General features: G+C 48.9%; 1 protein-coding gene across 1 annotated transcript; it reads left to right on the plus strand.

Annotated features, from left to right (window-relative positions):
* Positions 1–2,087: 2,087 nt before the first annotated feature.
* Positions 2,088–10,022, plus strand: OTP (orthopedia homeobox). The gene is made up of 3 exons (XM_061158514.1): positions 2,088–2,124; positions 3,433–3,842; positions 9,492–10,022. Exons 1-3 carry the CDS (start codon positions 2,088–2,090, stop codon positions 10,020–10,022), a joined length of 978 nt encoding a protein of 325 aa, XP_061014497.1.
* Positions 10,023–11,489: the final 1,467 nt, after the last annotated feature.

The following is an 11,489-nucleotide window of genomic DNA, read 5'->3' on the forward strand; positions in this document are numbered from 1 at the left end:
AAAGCTCTTCTCGAAAGGACTTTCGGCAAAAGGCGAACACCCTCGCGGCCCCTAATCGCGCCGCCGCCGCTCGGGCTCCGCCAAGCCGCAGCCCCAGTCCCGTTTAGGCCGTTTTGGCTGCGGCTTCGGCGACCGCGGAAGCTCGGCCCGGCCCCAAGCTTCCGGAGAAGCGATCTCCGCTGCTCGGAAGGAACCGATGTGGCTGATGCCCGACACTCACACTTGGGTGTGGATGTGTGTGCGCGCGCACGTGTGTGTGTGTGCATGGGAGGAGGGGAATGGGCTGCAGGAGAGAAGAGGAAGCAAAACTGCCCCAGATTTCGCCTTGCCGCCTCCTTTGTCTACTTGCTCGGTCCCTGTCACACACATAGCTAAGGACACAAGCGCGCGCGCGCGCGCGCGCACACACACACACACACACACACACACACACAAGTCCTCTCGCATCTGCTCTCAGGCAGCATTTCCAATGTTTTGTGTAAGTCAATTGGACGGCGAACAAAAAAAGCCATTTGCTCGGTATTATTTAAAACAGACTTCATAGGGCCGCCCTTTTGTGGACGCTTTATTTGCACTAAATGAATAATCTTAATTGCATCACTCTCGAATTAAAAATCAATGTTAATCAAGTTGAGAGTAGTAAATATCAGTTTCCATTGTGCCTGGGAAGAGGGCATTTTTCTTGTGTTGCAAATAAAAATACAAGTCAAATAACTTTAAAAGGGCATTATGTTCTGCTACAAATACAATTGAAACGGATTGTTTAGGAGCAGATCAGAAATGGTACAGAATTTTGCACTTAATTTCCTCAGTTATCATTTACAATAAGAACCTCTGGTCTTGACAGCCAAGTCTAAACAGTAGTAAATTAGTACAAATTTATACTGATTTTACTCTAATAATAGTAATAAAAGCTTATAGATTTGGCACTAATTACATAAATGCCTAATGATCTTGAAAATTACTCTGGTTAGAAATATATTACTAATCTAAACTTTGTTGTTGGCTGGCTCTGAAAAATCAGAACATTAGAAATGGTTCGCTTCACTTGTGCAAAGCACTTTAAATTGTTCAAGTAGTTTAACATATTCGAGAGGAAAATAAAGAGCATTTAATTTTATTTACAGCTTAAAGTGGAGTTGGGAACCGTACTGAACTTAGAAACTTTGTCCAAAGGAGCAGGTTGTGGGCCAGGATGCAAGCGTGGGCTGGCTGAGGAGCTGGAGCCGGGCGTAGGAGGTGCAAAGTGCAAGAAAGACACCACGCTCGGGTCCACGAAGCAGACCTCGGGGCCTGGAAGCAGCGGGGGGTGGGGTGGGATGGGGTGGGGATTCGAGTACTGTTCTGCGCTCTAGCCATGCCCCGAAGATGGGATTCTGTAGGCCCGGGGTCCCAGCCAGGGCGTCTGGACACTAGGCGCAGGCCTGCTGGGCGGCCGCGAAGTCTAGGCGCTGTCTGGAGGGCGCGGTGTGCCCTTGTGGTGCTCCGGATTGGCACTGTTGCCCAGCGCGCAGGCCAGGGCTCCTCCCGGGTCACCAAGGGGTCATGCCCTGCTCTCTCTCCTGCCCTACCTCTGCCCCCCGGAAGATCCTAGCTCAGAGACACAGAGCCGCGCCTTCGCAGCGAGCTGGGAGGGACCAGAAGGAAAGGTGTGCCTGGAGAAAGTCTTAGGGAAAAACTACCGTAGGTCGGGCCCAGAAGCCCGGAGCGAGGCCGCGGCGGCCGCCGCTGCTCTAGCAGCTGCTCGGGGCTGGAGCGGCCCGGGCTGCCGCCGCCGCCTCCGCGGGCGGGCGCGGGCGGGCGGGCGGAGCGGGGGACTCTCCGGGCGCTGACATTTGCAGGCTGCCCTCCTGATTGGTCCCCTCGCCGAGCTGCTCACGGGTTCATTCAACTGTTAAGCACCTCCCCGTCTCTCTAAAGGACATTATAATGCAAGAAGCCCCCTTTTTAACCACAAACCGAATTTTCTTTCATTTAGGTGATCTATATATATCTATATCGTATAGCTTATAGCTTATATCTATTTTAAATAACTTAAAGCCGCTAAAATTTGGGGGGGAACAGCTTTCGCCCTGGAGCGGTGCGCGATGCTGTCTCACGCCGACCTCCTGGACGCCAGGCTAGGTGAGTGCGCGCCTCTCGCCCGGGCAGCCAGGAGAAGCCCGGGCAGGAAATTGTCAATTTGTTCCTTATTTTACCTTAATGTGCCCTAAATGGACTAATTTCTTTAAAAGTAATTGTGCTGCATTAAAGTTTAATTTAATTTAACAACGTCTTTAAAAAAAATCTATGGAATATGTAGATCCAAAGGAGTTGGGTGATGTTGTTACTTTTTGTTTTTCTTATTTTTTCACTTCCTCCCTCCCCCTTATTGTTGTTATTTATTTATTTTTTTGAAGGGGGCGATCTACCCCGTGATAATTTGTTTGGAGGCGTTTTTTCCCCTTCTCTTCCCCTCCTGTTTGCCTTAATTTCAGATTTCTTTCTTCTCTTTTTTCCTCTCTTTCTCTCTCCCCATACCTCTTTCTCCTCCTCTTCTAAGTATGGTTGAATTTGTAAAACTCAGTCTTGAAGGAGAAGCCACGGCAATAGAAGCAATTTACTAAGTGTACTCATTGAGAAAGGAGAAAAGCCAGATTCATCCTCGCAGGCATCCGGCCTGCAAAGGGACTCGGCATTGCCAATCAATGGCTGAGAGGAACGTGCCTTTTATATCTCCGGAAAGAAAAGTTGAATTCTCTAAAGTTTGATTCACTGTTATGTCTAGAGACTTTACTTGAGTTTTCTTAAAGCTGTCTGGGTTACTGGGCTCTGGGTTTCCGGTTTGGGAATCTTTGGTGATGGATGTGACTCCATTTTCCAAACACTTTCTCTGATTTGAGGGGGAGGCGGAGCTGATTTGGGTTGATTTCGGGGGGTGGAAAGCTTGGCGACTTATTCATCTTCCGAAAGTGAGAGGGAATCGGCTGAGGGTCGGAGGTAGAGTTCTCAGGCTGCCTAAGAGCAGGTGGGGCAGCAACGGAGAAACTGTTTAATTTTCCTTCTTTCTTTTCTTCCCCCCTCCCCCCACCCCCCGCTCGGTCCTAGGATAAGCTCTGGAGTTCCTAGAACGCCGGGGGGTACGGTTCATGAAAGGGTCTCCGAGGCATGTTTCATTGCCGGGACTAGGAGTGTTTCATTGTGGGAGAGACGAAAGCATGTGTTGTTTACTAAGGGACTCCGCTGCGGAGAGAAGGGAAAAGGCCGGGAGACGGTCTTGCAACCTGACAGTCCAGATCCTGGGGCCCCAGGCTGAGCACCCCGGGATATTGCTCCAGAGGGCGACCGTGGGCGCAGAGGGAGCCGAGCACGCTGGAAAAGGACCACGCGGGGCGTACAGCCCCTCCTGGAATGGCCAGGGCAGTAGTGACCGCCGTCCCCTTGCCTCCTCAGGTATGAAAGATGCCGCCGAGCTTCTGGGCCACCGGGAGGCGGTGAAGTGTAGGCTGGGCGTAGGTGGCTCTGACCCCGGGGGCCACCCGGGAGACCTAGCGCCCAGCTCCGACCCAGTCGAGGGAGCCACCCTGCTGCCCGGGGAGGACATCACCACAGTGGGCTCTACGCCGGCCTCGCTGGCGGTGAGCGCAAAGGACCCGGACAAGCAGCCGGGGCCCCAGGGCGGCCCGAACCCCAGCCAAGCCGGTCAGCAGCAGGGCCAACAGAAGCAGAAGCGCCATCGGACGCGCTTCACCCCCGCCCAGCTCAACGAGCTGGAGAGGAGCTTCGCCAAGACTCACTACCCCGACATCTTCATGCGCGAGGAGCTGGCCCTTCGTATCGGGCTGACCGAGTCCCGAGTGCAGGTACGCTGGGCTTGGGCGCCAGGGAAGAAGACAAGGAGCGGGTGGGGGGAATTAGGCGAAGGCAGCAGGGTCTTTCCTTCCCTTACAGGGATCCTGGGCTAAGCTTTCCTGGGTGAAGTTAGCTCCTCTGCCCGCGAACTGGCCCCATCGATGGACAGACAGTGCCCCCATCTCCTGCCAGTATAACCCACATTTCCGCAGAAACTCCTCCAAAGCGAAGCCGGCGTCATTCGATTGCTAGGTCTCTTCCTTCCTCCCTAGAAGGAAATCTCCAGGTCTGCCACCTTCCGTGTCTCCTAGGCGGCTAACCCCCCGCGGGCAATTCCACTCCAGCTCGCGTTATAGACAAGTATTTCATTACCCGCTAATGAGTTTGTGTCAAGTGTCTGGATAAATGGGAGAATGCATCATACAATACAGAAAACACGAAAAAGGAGAAAATAAGGCGAAGTGGGCGCCTTTCAGAAAAGATCTACAGGTTTTCCTGCATATCACACTCCTGCCGCTCTCCGGCGAAGTACCCTCTAGCTTCGATGCTTATAAAGGTTTTGAATCTGGTGGCCTACCATTGCGCTGGGGGCAGCTGGAGCGATCCCCCACAGCCTATGAGTCCTGGTTTCCCCTAAAGTAACTTGGGCAGTGTGTGTGGGGGTGGTGGTGGTGGGGGGGGGATAAGGGCTTTCTGGTGTAGCTGCCCGATTTGAAGAAAGGACATTTAGGTCAGAAAAGACTGACCAGTAGTAAACAAAATCATTACTGACCCCTTGTTCTAGTCTAACCACCCTCCAAGTTGTAAATTATATATAACTTACAAACCACACCTGTAACTTTTATGAAAATTGGGGTATGAAAGTATAAGTCCAATGAATCTCAGATTTTTTCCACTTTTTAGAAGAATGAAAACATTATATCAAATATTTTATGGACAGATGCTGGACGTGAGATTCCAAGAGGGGCGGTTAGACTTGAGCTATCCAGGGTGCTGAAAACCTTCCTAGCCTGTCTTCGATAGGGTCTTTTCTGTTCCTTATCCTGGGTGTCAATCTCAGCTCTAGCTGCTATCAAAAATTTTAAAGATCTCCGTTTTACAAACTTTAAACATCAAAGTTTAAAGGTCTCAGTTACTTTATATTTAATCTAAAAGTCAAAAGTGTTCATAATCCCAGTGTTGAATTTTTCTGTCTCCATTCAGCGTTTTAAAGACTGTCTAACCTTCTGTTTTAAACAGTCAGCAAATAAATGTCATTGGGACTTAAGGTGGTCAAGTTAATAAAGAGTATAACACACTATATTAACATTTTTACTCAGTGTAAATCTGGGTGGTTTCTTTAGTGAACTCTGGAAGCCCTGAACCATGGGCCATTGAAATTAAGCATCAGAGGCATGTTAATTGCATTGTGCAGATATATATTATTAATGCTCTTAAGCTTTTTTTAAAAAAAACTTGCTCCTCTTTTAAATCTGAAATTGAGTTCATACCCTAACAGAAATATACAATTTCAATATTTTCATTACTGTTAATGATAGTACTGGCTTGTTAAAATCCTGTCAGTTCAAAATTCATAAATTTTTTTCACTCAAGAGAAATACTATATAATAATTTTTAAGGACTAAAATGCTGTTGTTTAACCTAGGCTTTCTAGTAATTAGTTTGAATTAAAATAGAACTTAGAATCACAAATAAAATATAATTGGACAACTGACTTTATGAAAAAAGAAAATGAGGTCTATTAAACTTTATTAGGTCTTCCAAAGGTTAATGGCAGTGATTCTTTTAATATAAAAAGTTATAATGAAATAAATGAAATAAAGCACAAACTATGTAATGGAAACAGTTATTTTTAAGAAGTACACAAAAGAGTAATCAAGAAGAATAGAGACAGAGTACTTTAATTGTTCTAGCATAATGTTCAACCAAAGATAATAGCTTGATGCTGACGATAGGAAAAATTTAATAGAATGGTAATTTCAATATTTTTAAAAATAATGTTCCATAGTTTAAAAAGTAATCAGATCAACATAACCTTCTTAATTAACATTTCAAAATGATTAACATTAGGTAATATAATGCAAAAACAATTTATGTAAAATGTATTTACTTCACAATTCACTGTGTCTTTGCTCCTTGACCAAATTCAAATTAAGTAGTAATTGGTTTATGTTCTTATATGATGAGTACTTCATAGTTTTCTTTATAGTTAACAGATTGCCACAAATTCTTTTCAGTATGTGGGCTACTGCACTGATTAAAAATGATCTAAACATTTAATTTATTGCAATTGTATGTTTTTAAAGATACTTTTTGATTCTAGACTAAATGATCCAATATACTTATTTTTATCTACATTTGCCATATATCATCCTTTTAAGTATTTATTAAAGCACCTCTACTCACACGGAGGCCAATTCCATGTCTGATATCACTCCTCTTTTCTGGCTAGTGTAATAAAACCATTCCTTTTATAGCATGCCATTATTAGAAACCAATTTCAGAATTATTTATAACCTGGAATGGCTTATTAAGCAGCAATGCGAGAATCATGCAAATTACGCGATCAAATGCAATATAATAAGCATAATCATTAGTCTCTAGCACGGATTAATTAACTTTCAATATTTTATTTACATAAAAACCAAATCAGTGAAATAACTTCTGCACAGTCAGGCTTGCCTTTCAATATTTTATACGAACAAAAATAATGTGCTGTAATTCCATTGACCGTGTCCCCCAGAATGGCCCTGTCACCTGCCACATCTTAATAGGGGGACAAGCCGAGAGTATTTTCTAGTTTTCTAATGGAATGAGAAATTGCATTTTCTTCCTCTCCCAGCACTATTAAAGTGTAATGAATTCGGCCCAGAGTTCACGGCTGGCTGATCGAAATGAACCTGAGATCTAGGCTTTAATACAGCTCCCCAGATTTCCTCCCAAATCTTCACATTAATCATTTGCTGGATTCCAATGAGATCTTCATAAAGCGGTTGCTTCGAGGGGGGAAAAAGTAATATTCTCTCTTTCTCTTCTCTTTCTCTATTTCTGAGCCATTTATAGGTGGGGAATTAAACGGGCTATATATTTTAAAATACATTTACAGTATGTCTATATTACTGTAACAGCAGATATCATGAAAGTGGATTTTTAAATTCCAACCTCCATTAGATTCTCACTGTTGTATTAAGCATCTTCTGAGAAGAGCTGCATTTCAAACTGAGTACAAAGTTGGCTGTGGTTGCGGTTAATATATTTCCTGGAGTTGTCATCTGTGCATTCTCAAAATCTCCCTTAGGTTTTACCTGCATTTTAATCCGTCATGCTCTAGTTTTCAAGTGGAAACATTCACATTTTAAAAACATATGCATCATAGCTTGGAACGGAGGTGCTCAGACCCCATGCAGAATTTTTTTCCCAATCCCAGTAAGCCATGAAACATAAAAAATTTTGTAGCCATCATTTGACTACTAACCCTCAAACATAATTGAGCACAATTTTTCGATTATTTCTACAATGTTTAGTTCTTCAACAGCTGTTCTTTTCCGCTTGTGCCTGAGATTCAGAAATCTTGCTGGCAGGCATGTTTTCTACTGAGATTCTTCTGGGCAATTCCTCCCCCCTTTCTTCTGTTTCTTTCCCCACTCTCCACACCTGCCCACCACAAACAGTCAAACATTTCAGAATTCGCTGACATTTGCAGGGTGCTGGGAACCGGTCTTTAATTTATAGATACCTTTCGAAATATATCTGGGTGCAGAATGTGAGGTGTGGGGACCATTTTGGTCACAGAAGCCATCCTGTCTAGGTACAGTCTTGGATGGATGATGCGAAGTGACCTGTGGCAGTCCGTCTCCTCGAGGTGCTTTCCTGGGCTCCTGTGGGTTACTCTCCGCTAACAGCTCAATCCTCGGCCTGCTGCCGCATTGATCCCAGTCTCTATCTAGGGCCCTGCTGCCTCATTAATCCACTGCGCCACCAGCTCAAGGGGCGTTAGCAGGGAAAGGAGTCTGCATCTTTACCCAATCTGGACACTACAGTAGACAAAAACATGGAAAATGAGGTAGAAACCAGAAAGAGATAAAGTGGTGGGTGATGGGTGGGTGCATGTATGGTAGAAAAGCCAGGGCCAGCCCAAAGGCTGAAGAGAATTCTAGATTGCAGGGCTGTTCATATTGGTAAATGAAGAGCGTAGCTCCACTGGCTTGGGTGTGTATAACTGGTTTACTGGGAAAGGGGGTCAGGTACTCCCATACTTGTGATACTCTAGTTTGCAGAATAAACACTAAATAATTTGGATTAACACATGACCTTAACGGTGGTCAAGTTGCATTGACCAAATTAAATTATGAGAAAATTCAATCAGTACCTAAGCTGTGTCCCACATCATTTATATTTATGCATAGTAAACCTCCAGTTGACTATATGTTAAACTGTAAGCCTGCCAAATAGACATGCTGGCTTTAAAAAAAATCAAATTTAAACATGGGGTGAGGGGAAGTTTTCTTGGTCAGGCAGTTTACTTGATATCTTTTGGGAAGAACCTTTCCTTCCCCTGTGGTAGTGAATTTGACATTCACAGGCAAATTTGTCTTATAAAGTCTGAACTTCCAGGGTCCACTGTTAAGAAAAAACTAATAGGAAGATTATTTTCATTTGGAGTATATTTTATCAAACGCATCTCTTTTAAAAAGACATCTGGGTTTGTCTGAGCAAAATTAAATTTGATTCATAGGTAGTGTGAGCTTTAAACTTGACTTCTTTGGCTTGTAGTGGTCAGAAAATTTGCTTTTAATTTATAGATAAAACGAGGCGGGGTTGGGGGGGGAGTTGAGGGAACTGGAGGCTTTGTTATTTGGGATCCTCAGTAAATTCTTGGAGGTAATAGATTTGAAAGCGCTGAGGCTTAGGGCTCTAGCTGGTTCCAGCACAGCTGCACAACCCAGATAAAGTACCCTTAGAGGGGCTTGAGCAGCAGGCACGGACTTGTGGCAGCAGTACCAGTCGCTCCGAATCAGAAGTCACTGTGGTGACCCAAGCTACACTCGCTCAGTGGCGCTTGCTTTCCCACATGGATCACTGTGTTAAGCTCTCCGCTCCGTCATCCGTGGCGTTAGGGGTTTTCTTTTGTCTTTCGATTTTGAAACCGTCTTTGTCATCCACAGCTCTTCATCAATTTCCAAATTTCCAGCCTTTCTGAAAATTCTATACCCCATCATTGTTATAGGCACGCTATTAGGCCACACGGGTACACAGGTTTATCTTCATTTGTACACCTGTGGGTCCAGGTTTGACAACACGCCTGCCTGCAGACCAGTGCGTCCAAGCGGCTGGCAGAATGTGCGGGCGCGCAGGGGCGTGGTGGATGCTGCGTACGGTGTCTCGTCCGCACGGTGTGTAAGTGCTCCCCGGGCACGGTCACTCAGGATCCTGGAGCTGGCGCCCGCCCGGTGGAGGCCCGGGGCGCCGGTTGCCTAGGGCTGGTGGAGAACCAAGGTCCCCGGCTGCGTGTGGGGGCGCGCCGGGCCGATGGCACGTGTTCGGCCTGGGGCCGAGGGGGTGGACCTGCCGCGGGTTTCTCGGGCTCGGGCCCCCGAAGCGCCTGGCCGGGCCGCGGGCTAACAGCGCCCTGTGTGTCTCCCCACCCCCGTCCGCTCCAGGTCTGGTTCCAGAACCGGCGCGCTAAGTGGAAGAAGCGCAAGAAGACCACCAACGTGTTCCGCGCGCCGGGCACGCTGCTGCCCACGCCAGGCCTGCCCCAGTTCCCGTCGGCTGCCGCCGCCGCCGCCGCCGCCATGGGCGACAGCCTGTGCTCTTTCCATGCCAACGACACCCGCTGGGCGGCGGCCGCCATGCCGGGCGTGTCGCAGCTGCCGCTGCCGCCGGCGCTGGGCCGGCAGCAAGCCATGGCGCAGTCGCTGTCCCAGTGCAGCCTGGCGGCCGGGCCGCCGCCCAACTCCATGGGCCTGTCCAACAGCTTGGCGGGCTCCAACGGCGCGGGGCTGCAGTCCCACCTCTACCAGCCCGCCTTCCCCGGCATGGTGCCCGCCTCCCTCCCCGGCCCCAGCAATGTCTCCGGCTCGCCCCAGCTCTGCAGCTCCCCGGACAGCAGCGACGTGTGGCGGGGCACGAGCATCGCCTCCCTCCGCCGCAAGGCGCTAGAGCACACAGTCTCCATGAGCTTCACTTAATGCCGCCGCGCCCGGCCCGCTCCGCCCCCGGCACCGCCCCCCGGTCCGCCCCGAGGCCCCGGCGGCGCGCGCCCGGGCCCCCCGCTCCCTGCCCCGGCCCTCGTCCGGGCGCCCTGCCCCGCTCTCCCGCCGCGGCCCCAGCTCCGGGGCCCTGCTCCCTCCCCGCCCGGGCTCCACCACTTCTCGTCCGGCCCTTCCTTCCCTCCGTCCTCCACCGTCCCGGGCTCGACCCCTAGCCTCGGCCCGCGGGGCCTCCCTCCCGCCTGACTCCGCTCCCCGCACCCTCCCCGCCGCGCCCGGCAGCCTCACCTGGCCCCTCCCTCCGCCCTGTCGCGAGCGCCCGGCCCACGCTTGCCCGCGCCCCGCCGCCTCCCGGCTCGCGCCCTCAGCCTGGCCTTCCGACTGGCGGCATTCCCACCCCCACCTTCTCCACGACGCCTGCGGCCCCCTGGCCCCGCGCCTCGCCCCGGGTCCCTTCTCGCCCGCGCCCCACGGCCCCCCTCCCGCGCCCTGCCGAAAGCATCCTTCCCGCCATTTTACTTAGCAGGGAGTAGACTCAGGATCTGAAATCAGACACCAATGGACTGGTTTGTGGGCAGAAACACACACACACCCGCACTCTCGCTCACTCTCAGACACTACACACGCGCGCGCGCACACTCATACACAGTGCACCTAGGTCACACACGGACGTGTTCAAGGGACAGCACAATGTTAGGATTTTTGTCTAAAAGGAGGACAAGCATCTACTACCAACCGCCTCATCTGAGGGCCTAACTGATTATAATTTGATTTATCCCTGTATTCTTGCACCGAAATCCTTTCTTTCTTCTCCCACCATCCGTTCCTTGCCTTGTCCATCCGGTCACATCCATGCAGCCCTGTATTGGCTTGCAAGAGAACGTTTTTGTCTTATCTTACTTTTATTCTCTTAAGTACAACTGTGTGAGGGTATTGAGAGAAGGCTTCTCAGGAGGAACATGTCTAGTGGATTGGGTGGCTGGAGTAGACTAAAGCAGTCATGTGATGAAGAGGTGATCTTACCCATTTTGATAAATGTCTTTATGAGAAAGAGTAAAAGAAACATGTAAGAAAATTTTCCTTTTGTAAAAGCAGAAGCCACATCATTTTTTCTGGATCCTCCAGGGCTGGGCTTTGTTTGCTTCCTTTTCTCCGTTTCTCTCTCCTCGCGCTGCTCTGTGCCCTAGGTTGTTTTGTGGTCGTCCTGTCGTTCTTCGTGCCCCTCGGCCTCTGCCCTGGCCCCTGCCGGCTGCCGAAGGGTGCACTCAGGCATCTACAACCCTGCAACTTTGTACAGAGAAACGCAATCAGCTCTTTCTGCATGTGCTGGTCAAATCCAAACCCAGAGAACAGAAGCGCTTTCGAAGAATGAACAAACATGTGAAATAGGATGTTTTGTGTAGATAAAGCATTCTTGTTACATACTGGTCAATTTGTGATATGTTT

This window comes from Dama dama, chromosome 12 (genome assembly GCF_033118175.1).
Source record: "Dama dama isolate Ldn47 chromosome 12, ASM3311817v1, whole genome shotgun sequence".
NCBI classification, from domain to species: domain Eukaryota; kingdom Metazoa; phylum Chordata; class Mammalia; order Artiodactyla; family Cervidae; genus Dama; species Dama dama.